At 40.6% G+C, this 19,655-nt stretch overlaps 1 protein-coding gene across 1 annotated transcript in view; it reads right to left on the reverse strand.

The window, feature by feature from the left end:
- The window catches only part of SNRK (SNF related kinase), a 39,919-nt gene extending 24,639 nt beyond the window's left edge, over positions 1–15,280 (reverse strand). Inside the window, exons 1-3 of the mRNA XM_036403954.2 lie at positions 15,004–15,280; positions 4,594–4,691; positions 2,582–3,275 (exon numbers count right to left, since the gene is read on the reverse strand). Of these exons, the coding sequence (XP_036259847.1) occupies positions 2,582–3,170 (589 nt within the window). The 5' untranslated portion in view covers positions 3,171–3,275; positions 4,594–4,691; positions 15,004–15,280. The remainder of the gene's footprint in view (positions 1–2,581; positions 3,276–4,593; positions 4,692–15,003) is intronic.
- Between the last annotated feature and the right edge of the window lie 4,375 nt (positions 15,281–19,655).

Here is a 19,655-nt window from a genome sequence, read left to right on the forward strand (position 1 = left end):
ACTGATGAAATTTCTTTCTTGAAAATTTCTACTTTTGAATTTCTATGTACTCCTAGCCCACAAGTACAATCTCATCCTAGCATGAAAGTTTATCTTTCAAGTTTAAGAAAGGTTTGCAGAAGCTCATTTCTCAGTTACATAATTACAATTTTAGTGATAGATTTCCTAAACTTACATTTAAGATTTCTTTTGGGGGAAAGAGGGCTTTAAAGAAGGCCCTATTTCCCCCCCCCCCCCCCCGACCTTTGTATTTAAAATATATAAATCATATTTAGAAAATTTGTATAGTGTATCTTGCCTTTTTACCCATAGTTAGAAAAGGATAATCCAGACCCTTCAAGGTCATCATCTTATTGGAATCTTAATAGTAAATTTTGGTATTTTTACTCTGATAACTGACAGTACTTCAGAGAGATTTCATAGTGCATTACAAAGTGATGAAAAATATGCCACTAAAATGTTAGGATACAAGCACTGCAATTGCTCAACTGGAATAGAAGTTTGAAGTATCCAGTACCTGAGACAGCATACTGAGGAATAAGTAAGCAAGAACTAACCATGGAGGTATATTTAAATATTCTCAGAAATAGAAAATAACTGGCATCCTTAGACACTAGTTAAAAGAATTTAATTTTTTCCTAATTTTTCTACTGTTCACATCAATCATATTAATGTGATATGCACCATATTAACCAGATCTCCCCCTCTCTGAATCCATTCAAAAATTTTCTTTTAGCACTATTCAGAAGTTTACCTCCCTAATTGTTTACAAAGTCCTCTAACAAACATTATTACATTTATCATTAAGAGATCCAAAGCAGGATTTGTTAACTATATAATTCAGTTTGGACCATCTGGTCATAATGCTCCTAATTCCCCTTCCCCCATTAATCTCCACACACCACCTTTTTCCCAAGCATCTTCAACTGGGCATCAATATCAAAACCTAATTTTGTGCTCATCCTCCAAAATTTGACTGCTATTCCATTTTTCAATAAATAATTCACATAAGGCATTGTACAGAATAATTAACAAATGCACTTTTCCATCTAGTTTTGAAGGCCACTGCTGTCAGTTACACTCATGCTTCAGGAAATTCTCAAAAGGAAATAAGAGAACACAGAAAAACTCAGGAGTTAGCTCTAGTTTGCCACTAATAAAACCAGAACCAACTCATCTGAATCATCTGACTCCAAACAGAAATCATTTTGTAAAGTATCACTGTACCATCAACATCAATTTGCAAACCCAGAAATAATGAAGATCCAAAATTCCTAATTATAGCACACTTGGGAAAGTACTTTCAAGTCTGGAAAACCCAGAGTACAATACCTATTCAAAGACAGAAGCCACAAAGTGCTATTCAAATGCTTATGCAAAGAACCTAAATATTTTACCTAACAGCTAAAAATATTTATGTTTAAAAATGATGCAAGAATTGTAGTTCAACAGTGTGCCTGTCAGCACACAAAATTAGCTGATTGTTCACCTCAGGTAAATTAGCAAAAACCTGGACAACTCTGCCTTAATTTAAAACCATCACTACAGTCACTACTATAAAACACAACAAAAGACACACAGCCATGTACAGAGTCCTAATGGGTGCTATAACACCCATAAAGTATCAGATACTGATAAAAACAAGAGGCATGTTGACTACCAAAGGCTATTCTTGAAGCACCATTTGCAATTATATGTGCCTACACCTGCTGGGGAAGTGAGCTGTACCTCAGCTAACAGATTTAAGCAATCTCTATGACTACAGGACAATATTCAGTGACCCCATCAATGTTTACAGCTATTCTAAAAAGACTCTAAATTACTTCTACTACAATAAGCAGTAGATCTAAGAGAGACAGCAAGAGAATTACATGTAGCAGTTCACCCTGCACACTCCACTTTGCAGCTAGAAACATGAAGACTCATTTACACATTACTATTTCTTTTACCTTTTACACAATCAGGAGCAACTGGGAACTCATCCACTACTTTTGTTTCTCAGACAATGAAAAGGCAGAGGTGGGATAGAGGGAGTTGAGGCTTTCTTTAACCTAACTGCCTGTCTCCTCCTTTGATAGCTGAGTTAGTACTTGGTACACATGGCTTCCCACCACCTTGCAGCAGAACATGTAAGCAGCCTGGGCTCACAATGCTATTCTTACATGGCTAAATTGAGCAAAGAAAGTCACTTGTGGCTGGGTGCAAGGGAGTGTGGGGGTCTTATTAAAAATAAATTCGAAACAGGCAACTTTTCAGAAAAGATGATGGGTTCTCTCTAACACAGTATTTACAAATATACTCATTGCATCCACATTATTATTAATTTTTTAAAAATAATTACAATCTATACAATTGCACCATTTCATACAAAAATAATTTTAAAGCATATTTGAGAATGTTTGAGTATCTCCTCTAAACAGAGCTGCTCCAACATGACCTCACAGCTCATCGAGGTTATATTACTTCTTGCCAATTAGCTGCCTTCCATATTTGGCATTATCTTGAAACAGAACACAGAAGTACAAGATCATGGTATTTATGTTTATAGATTACTGGCTGAATTCAAAGCAGACATACATACCCACTGCTGGTGCATCATATTCATCCCCAAGTAAAATTTCAGGGGCAGAATAGGCAAGAGATCCACAGCTTGTGGTGAGCTTCTTTCCAGGCTGAAATTTGTTGCTGAAGCCAAAATCAGTCAATTTCACAAGTCCTTGTTTTTCAAAGAAAACCACATTCTCTGGTTTTAAGTCTCTATGAACTACATGCAGTTTATGGCAGTAGGATATAGCATGAACTATTTGAGCAAAGTATTTTTTTGCCAGATCCTCATTGAGACCTTCCTCATGTTTCATGATGTAATCAAACATATCTCCACCATCCCCTAGCTCTAAGATGAGATAAAGCTTTGTCTGGGTGTCAATCACTTCGTACAGCCGCACAATGTTGGGATGCTGCACTAATTTCATGCACCTGACTTCCTGAAAGAGATGTCCAGTGGCAAGAGTGTCCAGTTTGGTCTTGTCAATGACTTTTACTGCTACTTTTTCACCTGTAAAGACATGCCGAGCAAGTTTGACCACAGCAAAATGGCCTCTGCCCAAAGTTTTATCCAAGTCATACAATCCTGCAATTTTTCCATCATATCCTCGTTTGAAGCCTGCCATTCTGTTTCAGAAGATGAAACAATATTTAAGCTCTTTGGAAACGTGGTATTTTCATATAAGAGTATCTGATGCAAATAAATAGTCCATAATCACTGCCAAGCACACCTAAAAACAAAGAGACAAGATTACATACTTGTATAAAAGTAAGGAAAAATTATTATCCTGTAATTACCCCAGGTTACATTAGCACATTACTACAGATTATTTATGAAATAATCTTCAGAAATTTTTGCTAAGGATTTAGTAAGGCAGGCTGTGCTAACTTGCAGATTTCTGACATCATATTATCAGTATGCTTGAAGAAAGAGTTTTAACACTTCAATAATGAAAATTTATAACAAATTCAGTGGCCTTCATTGTCTTGAGTCAGAACCTTTCAAGCAGCACTTGAAATCGGTGTTATAAAGACTGTTAAAATTGGCAAAGCTGAAATCTGTAACTTTTCCAGATACACTATAAAACAGCTGGGCAGCACAGAATATCATCAAGATGAACATACTTAACACATCCCTTTTTTGGCACAACCCTTCATATTGCACATGAAACAGCTTTAATACAAAGTTCTGATGGCATGACTTGGGACTTTTACCTCCCCCTTTTTAACAGCTTTCTGTTTAGTAAAGCTCAGAGTGACATACAATACTTAATTTTGTTACTCTAATTAGCTGAAGCATTATCAATCAATACTGTAATTACAGCAAGTGAACAAAGCTTTGAAGGCTGAAATGAAACATTTGGGTTGGATGCACTCAGTGGTAAATAAAATTTGTTGTTAAATATTTTGACTGAAGTTACACAAACTGGTGATAAGAAGTTTGGAGGTAGGCTACCTATGTTCATCAGGCCTAGGAATGAGTGAGGAGAAGGGGAAGAAGAGTTCAGCTTTTGCATAGTGAATTCCTGCTTACCAGGTATTTGGCATTTAAGCAAACAAGACTCAACTTATAAAATATTAATATTCAAAACTGGTCTCATGTCCCACTGTCGTTTTTTGTTTTTCCACATACAAAACCTATCAGAATTTTTTCCTGTATTGTTAACTTAGATTGAGGTTAAAAAAAAACAAACAAACCTGTAGCTATCAAAAAGCTAACCATTTCTCCAACTTTGAGTACAAAGCAGTTAGAAATATGAAAATTAGATGGCTCATTGCCAACTCTAAAATACAGAAAAAACAGCTCTTTAGAATATATTTTCAGTTTCAAAACTGAACTTCAAAAAGAAAAACTTTGAAAAGGAAGCTGGCAACCAAACAGCCCCTTACATTAGTTATTCTCAAGTTAAAATGTAAGCATTAGATTAAAAACACTCCCTGCTAAACAAGTTATTTCACAGACAGTGAAACTAATGAACCTGGTTTCATATGAATTCAATTACAAGGTTGGGGGTCCTATGAGGATTCTGTGATGTTTAACAAGCTCACCTTACTGCTTCTCTCAGCTGGAACCATGGTATAACCTCTTCGCTATCCAGCTGTCTGCTTCCACAAAACCCATAGAATTCAGTTTGAGACCTCCACGCCTGTAAAATTTGAATGAAATCAATTAACTTCCAAAACGTCATAACCTAGACAAGGAACAGGGTTAAGCATAAGAAGCATTAATACAATAACAAACAATATAAACATTGAGGTTTGGGGTTTTGTGTTTCTTTAAAGATAGTCATCAAGCTTCAACAAACTTCACTGGGTTTTGTGTTGCTGTATGCACCCTTTTGTTCTGCTACTAAGCACTGTGCTTCACATGCTCTTTCAAAAACCACTCCACTAGAAGATGTTTGGCATACCTACTTCCCAACCCTTCACAAACTGCTCATCTTACAGAGCTTCCCCTACCATTCCCATGTAACAACATCCTGCCCTTATTCAAAAAAAGCACAAAACTGAATTAAAGCAAGCTACATTAAACTAAATGCCCACTCTCCTACCTGGTAGAAACTATTACAGAACATAATACAATGGCAAATACAACAATAAACAATAAAACTCTCCTTATCTTTCAGAGACTCAAAAACTTCTGAGAGCAGTGGGTTTGTGTTTAATAGCACTTGACGGATTCTACCCCACCCTTCCCTGTGAAACTGGGCAGGTGCTTTATTAAAGCATGTGAATTTTTAGCATCAAGAACATACTGCAGCAGAGCTGAATAACTTAACTATGTGCTGTGAGAAGAACCACTTCCTCTTGTTTGTTTTTAATCTCTTGATAATTTGTGCATCTTCTCATTCACCATCTGTTCCAAAACAAGAACCATCATACTCCATTTACCTTGCCTCAAGCAACTCAGAATTAGTTTCCTCCCCTCCTAGCTTCAACTCAATTTTGTTCTAATCCTAGTCTATAAATCCTTTTGCAGAGGTTATTCCATAGGCTTTAGCATTGCTCTCACCTATCTCTACTCATTTTCTGGTTTGTTCTATTCTACTTTCTTAGGCCATTTTGAGGGTTCTTTCACTACTACTGCACACTAACAATGCTTTCAAGCAATACTTTACTTTATAGTTGTGTAATGTTCCATCATACTGACCTAACCCCAAAATAAACACTAATGAAAAACAGTCCATGTACATACATAAACCACCTAATCTTAGCCTGTATGAAGCAGAAGGGGATATATTAATCAGCTGTGCCCCATATGGTCATGCAGCTCCAGAGTCTCACTCCTAAAGAGATTGCCAGCATTTAAAAAAACCCAACAACAATAACAAAACCCCCCACACAAACATGCTTTATAGTATTGCTGTCTCCACAGCATTCTAATCTGACTCCTAACTGCTTCTAGATTAAAGAAATTAAAGGGAAACTGGAGCACACAAATTAAAGACAGCTTGTCTGAATTCAACTGCAACACTCAGCAGTAAGGAAAGATTTATGTTCATTACTTTGTTCACTTGGCACATTCTCAACCATAATTGTACAAGCTCAACAAGTGATTTAACTTTAAATCACAGAATACACATAAAAATCAACCTGTCAACAAAATTCCAGCAAAACCCAGTTATGTTTAAGGACTGGAGAAATATATCAGAGAGTGATCAATAGGATAAGAGCTTACAGACACGGAAGATAAACTATGTTTACTAATGTTGCAGCCCCATTAGCTGTAACAAAATTAATGCAAATTCATTAACAGTTTAACCTAAAGTCTCCACAATAACAGACCAACTAACCCTTAACTCTGTGGTTTTAAAATAAATCTGCATAGATGAAGCTCCCACCGCTAAATACAGAGATCTCAGATGCAACACATGGTTGGAAAGTACAAAAGTTTAGAATTGTTCAGTAGTAGGAAGTGGATGCAAAAATGTCATGGTGTACATAGATACAAGCCTTGGTTACAATTTAAATATGCTATCTAAAGGAGCACAGTTGCCATACCAATGCATTTCAAAGCAGTTTCTTTTTCCCAGTTTCTCTTAAGACTAAGAAAGTGGAATTTTGACAGTACTTAAGGATCCACTATTTCAAGCTGGAGCCTCTTTGAGCCCCTTTGTTGTTGTCTCCTTAGTTACAACAGTAAAACTTCTGGGGCTGACTACAGATGACACCACACAAGCCTCTAGTTTTGCCATGGCCCTCCAAAACAGGATTACTTTTAAATATGGATCATTTTGGTGATCCAGTTTACAATGTGATCTCTTGAACATTTTCCCAAGTGAGGAAACTACAGACTAAAGCAGACAACAAGCAAAATTTCCACCAGCCACATGTTAACAGCAAGCCAAATGACAGCCTGCAAAAAAACATTTTAGAGACAGTTATACCACAGAAAATATTTACCTGTCTATTCATTCACATTATGTTAAACCCCTGATAAGTTCATTTTTCAGCATTAGAGTTCAGTTTTTCTAGTTGGTGAGTTAACTAACCATTAGCAGCACTTAATCCATGCGGCTAATTATGGTTCTAAAAATGCATTTTTCCCTAATTATACCAGAACTCAGCTACGCCCCCAATACTCATTTTATGCAATGTAGACATTTATCAGTAAATAAATTCAGAACAGATCCTTCTTTCCAGAAGCTCATATACCTATCCCACAAAACACTGCAAACAGCCCCTAATGGAGATCTGCAGGAACTGTTTTGTAACATCACATGCATCCTATTAAAAATCTTAGCAACAGCATTGTGATTCAACCATCTTTAAAAGATGGATGAAAAGATCTGTTTAGAAAAAGAAGCATGTTTTAGAGACACTAGTTTTTCTTTAAGCAATTCACCCTATTCAAAAAGTTTATTAGATTATACACTGCATGTAAGACCAGCCTAGTTCATCTTACCCTAATGTGTGTATTAGCTTACTTTAGAAAATGAAGCTTCACGATCCCATTTAAACAAAATGTTGAAAAACTATCAATGCAAAGACTTCCCTGCATCATCAGTCCAACAGACATAAAAGCTGAAGTAATCTTCACTGGGACTTGTCTGTCCACAGACAGCTAACCATTCCTGTCTCCCTTCACAATAAATGGAGATTCAGTCAACACAGATAAGAGTCTGTGATAAAACAAATTGCACCCTAAAGCAGATAGCCTAAGAGATCAGATGAATCATTTTGTAAAAGCACATGCTTTCATTTTCTGTAACAGGAGTTTAGAATGAATAGTTGAGTGGATGCACACATTATACACATCCACCAGACAGATTAAAGTTTTACCCTGCTTCTCCTTTTGCTCTCTTATGTCTCAGATAAGTAACAGCATCTATACCAATTATTTATTTACTACATAATTGTATGTTGATGGTAAGACTTATGCTGATTGTGTTCCTAGAAACACTAAATACAAAATCTGACATACACAGAATATGGAGATTCAGAAGCATTTTTTTCACAAATTGTACAAATCATCGGAATCTGAGAGCAAACTGAAGAACATATTAACTCAGTAAAATAAACTGCAAATACAATTTTTTCCAATATTTCCTCCCAATTTTTACCTGCCGTCCAATGTATCTTTACAGGGTAATCTATGAACCTTTAAAAACAGTCTGTCTTGTTACTATATGACCCACTATTTGCACTGTTACACCTTGACTTATGTGTCAACCTGCTTTCCCCCAGAGGACTTTTTATCACCTTTCTTTTGGTATAAGGGAGCACCAGAAGCAGGCAAAAGGCATTGCAAGAGTGACATGTGAAAAACACACACACTCAATGCATATCACATGGCCTGAAAACTTATCATTATGCAACTCCTCCAGCGGATTTCAAACTTCTTAAGCTCCTAGTACCCAGTATTTCTTGAATATTCAAGACTCAATATGGGAGTCAGTATCCCAGGAAAGTGTATTCTCCTTCTGTTTGCATACAAGTGTCATGATCCAGCAAAGCCCTTCTTCCTCCACCTTCCTATGGCCTTCACAATGACCACTCAAATGTACCCAAAGAAACCATGGCAATCTACACTTGCCCTACAGCCAAACATTTTATACATGCAGCATTTTTGGGGGGCAGAGGAAGACAATTCACAGGGGCAGTGTGTTACAACTCAGCCGTTATACATGCAATGGCCTCTAAAGCTTTATTTTCTACTTTATGTGACTGCACCACACAATACACACTTATCTTCCCTTTCACTGATGACAAACCCTATAAACTCTCCTGGTCCCAGTGAGTTCCATGATAAAACACTACAGGAGATTTTTTTTCAAGGTGTAGATGCACTTCTTTCATTTTCCTGTTAGGCATCAGTGTCCATATCCAGCCCATACTGTGTTACTGAAATGTCAACATACATCAGGAAACCTCTCTACTATTCAGCACTGACTACCTCTAAAATGATGAAGATCATGATGAAGAGTTATCAAGCAATGCTGTGTTACAAACATAAAAAGAAGAATTAACCTGCAAAACTTAACTGTACTCCCTAGTTTTAAACAGTCTGTAGAATTTTGCTCTGAAAAGATACAAGAGGTGCCAATTGCTGATGAAGTTTTGCCATTCTAAACATTTGGGAAATCTCTAATGAAATGTGTTTCATCATTTTAGAATGTATTGCAGGCACTGGAGCTACTCATGTCTAGACTTAACTCTTCTTAGTATTGAAGTAAAAGCAAAATGCCAACAAGAATTCTTCAATTCTAAGGTCCATTATTCAGTAAACAGCCAGCAGCAGAAATATTTGGCAGGTCAATAAACTTGGTAAAACATTGCTCCTGGACCAACGAAATGTTGGAGGTAGGGAAGGGCAAATTATAGATATGAGAAGAAAAAAGTTACTAACAGCATTTTAGAACAAAAAATGATGACAGCCTGAATGACCTGACTTCTAAGAGCAAGACACTTTGAGGTAGATCCAATGCATGAGAAAAAGAAAATGCAAAAGGTACAATGCAGGATTCTGGATATCATCAATTAAAGAACACATTTATTTCTTAGATAAGGAATTCCCAAACTTTCAGATCTACAGATTGCTGTATACCATCTCTCTTCTTGAGGACTAGTGCAGTAACATCAAGCATAGACATAACTCTTTCATACAGTTAAGCTGTGGTAAGTGATCTTCAGAACACTAGCAAAAAGCAAACTAAAATTTGAGAACTGTGTGTAGAAACTCCACCTAAAAGTTGGTATCTGTGTGAGAACCACCCTCCATACAACACCCAACTTAAAGAAGCCACTGGATCTGAATTTGTCCTTCAAGGCCTCCCCTTTAAAAGTCAAGAATGTCTATTTCCTTTTTCTTTCCAAGCAGGTGAATGAGAAAAAACAGAGGCTACGCTGATGTACAGACTCCAAAGCAACAGTAAGACAGTAGCAGTAACAACGAGATGATGATTTTACACTAGACCCAAAGTTATTAAGAGGACAGAGGCACTAAGACTGATGGAACTATGAGCCACTGACAAACCCATCACTGGTAGTTACTGGCACTGGTTCCAATTGTGAAATATGTTAAAAGCCCAAAGTACTTTCACAACCTTGCTGATAATTCGCTGCAGTTCATAAGGTACTTTCCATTTCTAAGAGGAGGTATTACACAAGACAAATACAACTTGCCCTATAGATTTAAGAACTCAGCAATAGCTTTACACCATTTGAGTCCTCACACAAGCCACAGCTCCAAAAGCAATCTCATGTTGTATCTGTTTTCCTCTTATGCCTTCTCTCAAAGGCCAGCCTGTGGCCTTTCATTTTTAAAGAAAAAAAGCAAGAGAGACATTACCCTGATTACATACCAGAGGCTTCAGCAATACAGCACTTAAGCTCTGAAGCTGCTCCTGAAGTATTACTGTATAGAAAAATACCAGATCTTCCTGAATAGCCACATCTCATAAATTATCTTCTGCACAGTAGTGTGTGATAACGTCTTTTAAAAGTACTTATTTCAAGTTTTGTGATATCTGCTAGTACTTTCTTTCTGTATCTGTAAATCAGCTATAAAACTTTCTTCAGACCCTGTGATGTCATAACATATAGAAAAATTAGTTTCAGCTGATTATCTCATGTTTTACAGTTCCCACTGACAGAAAAAATTTTCATCAACTACAGAAAAGTTGCATGGATATCTCAGTTACCGACATTCGTACATTTAAGCAATCCTGATCTGGTATTTCTGTCAACAATTGTATAAGCAACAGAGATAACTCACGGTAGTTGGACTCCCTAGCCCAAAATTATACTTTTCCAAGCTTGATAAACAGTATCCAAGTAGATTTTTGAAGATTTTTAATATTCTAAATCCCATCATATTTTCTTTTTTTTTCTTCTTTTTTCTTCCCCCAAAATAGCTAGGAACATGAACCGATCAACAAATATTTTGCACATCAGGTGATTCGTGATAGTATCACTATCTTTTAGACAGCATGCTAAATCTTTATATCTAAGAAACTTACTGCAGAAACTTTCAGAAAGCAGATAACTCAATTTCTCCACCAAACTAAACTCCTTTAGAGAAGCTGCTTCATCTACTCCATGTTCATGAACTCTCAGAATTGTTTCACCTTTTTCCAATGTCTATTTATTAACATTACCACATAATTTTGTCATGCCAGGCAGTGCAGCTAAGATCATTAAGAGGAGCTCTAAACATTCTGCCATTAATCAGTGAACACTTCAGCGTGGCATAACATTTCAATGTTAGCCCTGTTTTAACACCTACATCTTTGTTGTGTAAATTCAGAACCACAAACATGATTTTCTTCCCATATCAAGGGAGGTGAAAGCATCACACACCATCTCAAACACAAGTGTTAAGATGCAAATATGTGTGCATACCCTTAGTACCCATTACAAACAATAATAATTGCTATTAAATTTCTTAATATCTTCAAGGTCAAATATCATATAGTTTTGTTTGATTAGCAATAAATCTGGTAACACAAAATTCAAGTACTGAATTGACTTAAGTTGCCACTATGAGACTGGTATTTTCCATCTAGGATACAAACTGCTTAAATCTTGATAAATATAGTGACTCCAACCAACAGGACTCAGTTTCAATACCTTATTCTCATTTATAGCATCCCAAATTAGTCAGGAACAGCCAGACCTGAAATTTGCCACGCTTTAACATGAACTAAGATTATAATAAAGCCTAGGCCATCATTTCTCAAGTAAAGTCCAGTCAGTAACTAGACAGTAGTCAGTAACTCGTTTTTCTGCAACTTTCTGCTGCAGAAAAACCCACAATGATACATAAAGAAAGAAAAGAAAACAGGCTGTCAAATACAGTGTAACATTTGTGTCCCAGCACAGTTGTAGAAGATCACTGTAACAGAGGGATTCAGCTTTTCAGAAAGTGAACATGCACTGTTTTATACTTTGCAAGTATAATTATTTCTCATTAAGTTCTTAACATTGGTGACTCAATCAACTTATGTGTACTAGAACTCCGCCAGGGTGAGTTATCCTAGAGTTGTGAGGGAATATACGTTTTTTTCAAATCCTCTTAAGCTCTTACATAATACTGTTATGTGTATTAAAACAACAGGTACTTTACATTATTATAGCAGCTGTAGCATTTCAGTTAAGTGCTTGAAAATAACGTGACACAGAAGATGGGCAGAACCTCAGAGGCTACTAAAGTTAAGAGCTTATAGAATTTAATATTACTATATTCATCATAAACTGCAGCTCAGCTCTATATCCCTGATCTGAACCACATTTCATTGGTAAGACACAATCATAAACATAATCAAGTAGGAATGGGCAGAAGTTCACCAATAAGTTTCACAGCTATAGCATTTCAGTGAAATTTTGAGAATCCAGAAAAGGAAATACATTATTTCATAAGAGACACATTGTGAGGAAAAAACGTAGCTGCACTAGGATACGGTGCCCTTGAAAGCAAGGCAGGCCAAGCAAGACAAAGGTGCTACTTTGGCATTACAGTTGCCAGTGGGATAAAAGGGACAATGATACACTGAAGGTGTAGACTGCAAAAGAATTATTCAAGTATGATTCAAAGGCAGTTAGAAGAGACCAGGCTGGTCAGAACAGTGCACAAGATGACTACTGCAAGTAGAAGAGTATCTGCTGTAGCATATTAGCATGCACACCCTTAACATGCTATTTCTTTAAAATAATCAGAAAGCAGACTATTTATTACAGTGCAACCACCCACACCACATGGCAGTATCAGTTCTCATAGCACAATGATTCAAGGAACAGCAGTAACCTGTAGGGTGTCCGCACTCAAACTGTACTTTCTTGCTTCTCAGTTGGGTAAAATGACAACAAAAACAATAACACAGTAAGCACATTAAAGATGCAATTCTCCCTTTTCCCTGTTTTTCATGAAAGGCTCAGGCGTGGATCATAAAGATGCTCTTAAAAGAGCCAGATGAATGTGCTGTCTTAGATGCTACCTTGCCTACCAGGCAAAGCTCCAGCAGTCAGGTTAGCTTCCCTTTCCTATCACTTGAAAAAAACATGTCATCATTCTACCCCTTTTTTGGTCATTTAGGCTATTCAGGAAAATTAAGAGACAAGACTGGACTTTCTCTTCCTTAGTTTTTATTATTAAGTCCTCTAATCTGGATGTTGTATGCACTAGAAGTCAAAGGGGCAGACATTAGTCTAAGTAAACATTTTGACATGTTTCACAAGGTAAAATTTGATTGCACTGTTTGGCAATGATTCTTAGTTCTTATTTGTTTCAGATTCCTTTGAAGGATCAGCAATAGTACAAAAACACCCACGAGCCAATTTCCCACTTTCTGTGATATATCTGCCAAAAAAGTCCCAGAATTCCTTAACTCAGTTCCTAATGGTGCGTGCCTTGAAAAAAACGCTTAACTGCAACACAATAAACATTTGCTAGTAAACACTTCTAGAGAGATTTCACTTTGCAGAGATTCGTTAAACTGGTCCTTCCCCAGAGCCTGAAGATCCAAATATATCCATAATAAACAACTCCAAAAAAGCAGCAGATATGACTAAGTAGCAACTGCACTACAGAGGGCAGGCGTAAGCATATTTGCATGCACTTCATTCAGCTAGATGCCTGAAAATCATACAATACGCTTCAGCTGCTCCAGGAACTGTAATACTGTAATGGTACCACCAAAGAAATGACTGCTTTGCCCTCATCTGCTCATAACAAGCTCTTGGAAGTGAGATGATCAATAAGAAACTATCTATGAATAAGCAGAAACCCAAAGCATGTATCCTACATAAAGGTTTCTCCTTCACAGGTATACTAGCATCTCCTACCAATAAAAATATCCAATCTGAAAATAGGTCACTTTTGTCACCAACCATCCTCTGGCCAATACAGGGGGTTTTGCCCTAGTGGATGATTTCCAACACTTTACTCAGTCTACTGAGTAAAACCCTGCTTACTAAAAAAAAAAAAAAAACAAAAACCAAAAAACAAAAAAAAAAACACACCAAACCAAAACAAATAAAACCAACCACATGTATCTGCCCTTCAACTATTACCACGACTGCACATCAACTATTTTTAAAACTCATCTAACTCATCTTCCACTAATTTAAGCACCTGGGTGCCAAAACTCACCTGACAATAAGCACAAAGACCCCTACGTAGGACCTTGCTAATTATTCTACCAATTTCTATACTAATCTCTAGGCAGCGAATTCAACGTAGTAAGTAAGTAAGTGTGCTGACAGCAGCACGGCACGCACTGACAAAGAACGAGGGATACTTCCAGCCTCTGTCAGGAGGGGCACGCTCCAGCCCTGGGCACAAGGAGACCGAGGCAAACCTGTTGGCTACGCACCGGATTCCGAGGGGCGAGATGCACCGTCATTCCCCTAAAACGCACCCGCGGCCGGACCCGAGGCTCTCGCCTCGCTTGTTTGTTTTATTTTCCCCTTCCCGGCAACAGAGCACACGCGGCGGAGCCGGCGCGGGCAGCAGCAGCGGGGGAGTGGCGGAGGGACCGGTGTCACGGCGGTCACACGCGCGGGGCCGGGTGTCACCGCGGTCACACGGGGCCGTGCCGCACGGACACTCCGCCGCGCCGGGGCCACGGCAGGCTCCCGGCAGCCCGCCGTCCCTGTAGGAACACCTGCATCCCGGGAGCCCGCTGTGCCCGCAGGAACAGCCGCGTCCGGGGAGCTGTCGTCCCCGCAGGAACACCCGCATTCCGAGACCCGCCGATCCCGCATGAACACCCGCATCCCGGGAGTGCGCCGTGCCCGCAGAAACAACCGCTTCACCCCTCCCTTCCGCGAGCCCTCCCCTCCAGCCCCGACACACCGACCTTCGGTGGCGGCCGGGAAACGTCCCCTCACCGCCTCCTCCTCCTCCTGGGCCGAGGCCGCCATTGGGCTCGGCCGGCTCCGGGAGGGGGAGGAAGGAACCCACCACACCCCACCGGCCCAGCCCGAGCCGAACGCGGCCCAACCCCGCCGGCAACTTACTGCCCGCAGCGGCGGCAGCGTCTCCTCGGGGCGCCGCGCCCCGCGCCGCCCCCTGCATGGGCAGCGCCCGCTGCGACTGCCCTCGGGAGCGGCGGCGGGGACGGGGAGCTCCGCGGGGAGGGAAGGAGGGACAGAGGAGGAGATGGAGAGGGTCCAAGAGCCCAGCGGAGAAGGTCGGCGGGGCTGCGGCGGGTGGCGCCCCTCGCCCGCGCTGCGCTCGGACGGGACCCGGCGCTGCAGCCGCTCCCGCTGCGCCTCCGAGCCGCGACTGACAACAACGGCCGCGGCTCGCGCGGGGCCGCGAGGGGCGGGGCGGGGCCAACGCTCGCCCGCGGGCAGCTGCGCCTGCGCCGCGCGGCGGGAGGGGACGGGGGGGGAGGCCGCGCGCCCAGCGCAGCCGCGGCGGGGGCCAATGGCGGCGGCGGGGGCCGGGCAGTGGATGGGGGTCTGAGGGGAGCGGGACCGCCTGGTTCGGTCCGTCCTGGGTTTCAAGGAGGTCCTGAGCAGTTCCCCTTAGACATGGGAGAAAGAGCGGAGGGCGAAGCGCTGAAGGTCGGAGGTAGAGGGTGAAGAAGCCCGTTCGTCCGCCACCTGCGTGACGGCGCCCTGTCCCTCTGGAGGGGACGCTGGGCTGGAGGGCTGCTTAAAGTGATGAAAGGGCCAGGCCTGTGATTCCTGGGTAGAAATAATAGAGTATAAATGAGACTACACCGATCACAGAATCCATTAAATTGGTATAAACTCCTGAGGTCGTCCAGTCCGACCCGTGACCGAACACCACCGTGTTAACCCGACCATAGCGCTGAGTGCCACCTCCAGTTTGTCCTCAAACACCTCCAGGAATGGTGACCACCACCTCCCCGAGCAGGCCTTGGTGCCCCTTGTGCCCTGGGCAGCGATGGTGTGAGGGCAGCGAGGCACGCTGCTGTTGGATTCCCCTGTGGTGCGATGGATGGTGGGGGGCATCTGGAAGCAGGGAGAGTGCGAGGAAAGGATGGCACTGAAGGTAGTGGGAGAAAACAGGGCGAGGAACGAGCCTGGCAGGGCTCCAGAGCTTCCCTGCGCACGTACCCGGCTGTTCAGGTAGTGAAGGCGAGGGAAACACCTCGAGTGTTTGGGCTAAGTAGGTGCTAAGAAGGGATGAACGAAGCGGTTGCTCGGAGCATCAGAAATAATGCAAGAGTTTGCTCTGAAGATCAAGGAAAGAAAATCTTCGAATAGCCAGGGAATTAAAAGACTTGAAAGTGTCACTTTGAAAAGTGCCCGGGTGTTGTTTTTTTCAAATAGAAATGGCCAATCAAGAATTATGGACAGAGAATACAAAACCTCATTATATAGCTAAGCCTAATTTTAAGAAAAATCTTTGAGAAATGCTTTTCATTTTTTCCCATGCTTTTACAAAATTTGGATATCATTCTTTTGTTAATAGCTTATGTACAGTAGAGGCTATTGAATTAACCTGGAATTTCTTAGCTTGAAACCAATCTTTGTGAATACACTAAGGCAGACAATACAGTTCAGGAAATAACTAAACTGAAATAGTGTGATCATCTGTGATAAAAAGAATATAATGATTCTTTATTTTTAAGGTTTCAAAATGGAAATAAAGTAAAAAATACATGAAGGTTTCAGAATATGTTTATTCTGAGCACTGCCTCCTACAAGAATGAGAATTTCATTATTTGGTCATAATTTAGACCACTCCATGGTCTAAATTCTCTGCTCTCCAATCAGGCTTGATTCTCCACTCTTGCACCATTCAAGCCCCAATAAAACACAACTGATTGCTGAATTTATGAGATGGATTTGATGTAGGAGATTGCAATAACCAGCCCATCACCTGTGTCTGCCTGATTATCACTGATTTCTCAAGCCTGAGTTTGCACACGTGTGTGATACACACCACTTGGATTTCTGAGCCTGCTGTGATCAGGTGATGCCTCGTGCTTGTCTTGTAAAACTTGAATCTAGATTCTGTCTCTAGTTAATAATAATTATATATTTCCAGTTGTTTTTCATTGGTATGTTGAAGAAGGCACATCTCACAAAGAACAAATGATGATTCAGTTCAGTGCCACTAAGTCTTCCTTAGCAAAATATTTTGGCATAAAGGACTTTTTTATATCAGCTAGAAATCACATTATCTTCTATTGCACTGCCACACAGGATATTGCACTCAGGTGTACTCAACTTTTCTGTATGTTTGTTTATGTGGGAGAGCAGGTGGGTGGAAAAGTATACATTTACAGGGAAGAAAAAAGGAAATTCTCACCTGCAACATAGCTATTTTGAGATGCTACAGTTCGGGTCACTTGTGCAACACAACAGCTCTTTTGCTCAATGGGATGAGTCTTTGTAGATGAGTATGTGTGAGACCAAGAAGGGGGTCAAGAATACACTCTGTGCTCAAGTGGAGACAGCAGGGACTGGCAGGAGTCTGACAGTCTGCAGTGGGATGGACTGCCTGTTTTCAGCTTTATCACTGTTTACATGAGATCACATCGCACACTTCTGGGCTGAGACCAATACCATCCCCCAACAAGCTAATGTAAATCTCCTGTCACATATACAGTCACTTACACTGGGCTTTGTCTTCAGTGGCACGGGGCCTTGTTTTGATTTTGTGTGGTTTTTTTACAGTGAAAACATAATGAATGTGATAGCTACATGCCTGCAAAATCACACAAGCTGCAGCGAGGTTGCTGGGGGAGGTTGGCCCTGTGCTGCTGCTTTTGGTTGGCCTGGCCTGGTTTGCCCAGCAATAAAAGTGCCGTGCCTCGGTGCCCACGTCAGCTATAAAACATGACAGCTAATGCATGATAGCTGTGCCACAGCAAAACACACCTCCCCTGTCAGTCATCGCCCTGAATGTATTTGTCTAGGGAAGGTGACAGCAACAGCCTCATGCGTCTGTCTGAGGGATTGCTCATGGCAGACATGCATCCAAATCAGACCAGACAACATTCCTCCTTGCTAAATCCAATCCATAATCAACTATAGGAAGAAAATGGTAGATAATATTGGTTTTTACAGAATACCTACTGGCTGACATTAGAAATAACCTTGTTTTACATAAGACACAAGAAGTGTAAGCCATCTGTCAAAAGTCTGGAGTGTATACACACGTGTGAAATTGCTGGTCTACAAGATTTGAGAAGGGATATGTTCTTTAAAAGATGAATCATTACGGTTCACCTGTTTTAAAAATTAGGCTAATACTTAATGTAAATTATTTTGCACCTTTCCAATGAGATGTGTTTGAAATGCAAAGTAGTGCAAGAAAATGTTGGGATGTTTCAAAATGCTTGAGGCTTGAATAATGACCTCTGACCAGCCTTTGTGAGTATGTCCATTCTCCCTAGTAATTCCCAAACCCACTGGTCAAATCTGAATTAAAGGGCTAGATATTTCCAGAATTACATGTTTTCATAAGTGTCATGAAACTAGGCCTGTGCAGCAAACAGTAGCCTTACCTGTACTCCCTGTATAGCAAAAGCTGCAGTGTGAGCTCACCCTTCATTAGTCACAGGAGAATCCGCATGGATGAGAGTGGCTTTTTCCCCTCAGGGTGGAAAAAGCTTCAGTCAAAATTCACACTTCATTAGATACTGGATAATCGGAGCATGAGGCTCAAATCCATAGGCCTCATTAGTTCCCTTTCATTATTAAATTATTAACAGTTTCCCTGACAAAGCAGAACAAAGCAGCTGCCTTTGGACAGATATAGAAGAGTACAATTTATACTGCAGCTTATGGAGGACATTCAGATCCGTACATTTCCATGGTCAGGGGAGGTAACTCAGGTTTCTGGGCTGATGCAGAAACTGCTGGAAATATCCAAAGAAATCAACTCTTTTCTGAGGTCAAAGCTGTATTTAAGATTTGCGAATGATCCCAAAGGCAACAAGAAGAGCTTCTGCCACAACTCTAAAAGTAAAAGACTGAAAACAGGAGTGGTTTTGTTCCTGAGTGGGGGAAGTGATCTGGCAATGGAAACAGATGAGGTTGTGGCACTCAGAGACGCTGTTGCCTCAAGCATATCGTCAAGGTCTCCAAGATCTCTCTGCTTAGAATTCATGGAAGAGAGCTGCCAGCAACAGGTGAGGATCAATTCAGGGATTGCATGGGAGGATTTGACCCATAAACATTCATGTGATCAACAGAGCTGTATCCAAGCTGTTGAGGGAGCTGTCTGGTTTCACTGCAAGACTGTGCTTTTGTCTTTGAAAGACAGTGGAGACTGGGGTCTCCACAACCATTGGAGTGTTCTCCAATGAGTCTTGAAAAAAAAAAACTCAAAGGAAAACTGTTAGCTGATCAGCCTCACTGCAGTCCATGTGGAAATCCTCTTGGATTTCTCCATGTGGAAGTCCTCTTGGAACACTTTTCTGAACACAGGAAGGAGGTGATTGGGAGCAGTCAGTGTGCCTCGCCAATCCGATTGCCTTCTATAGCAAAATGACTGGATTTGTAGATGAGGAGGAGCAGAGGATGTTATGTACTTTGACTTTTGCAATGCTTTTGGCACCGTCTACTGTCTTGTATTCAAATTAACATGTGGGCTAGATAGATGGACAATCACATGGGTAAAAAACTGGATGATAGGACACAGAGGCCAGCAGTTAAAGGGCTGTACTCTCTCTGGAGGCCAG

Source organism: Molothrus ater, chromosome 1, assembly GCF_012460135.2.
Source record: "Molothrus ater isolate BHLD 08-10-18 breed brown headed cowbird chromosome 1, BPBGC_Mater_1.1, whole genome shotgun sequence".
NCBI classification, from domain to species: Eukaryota; Metazoa; Chordata; class Aves; order Passeriformes; family Icteridae; genus Molothrus; species Molothrus ater.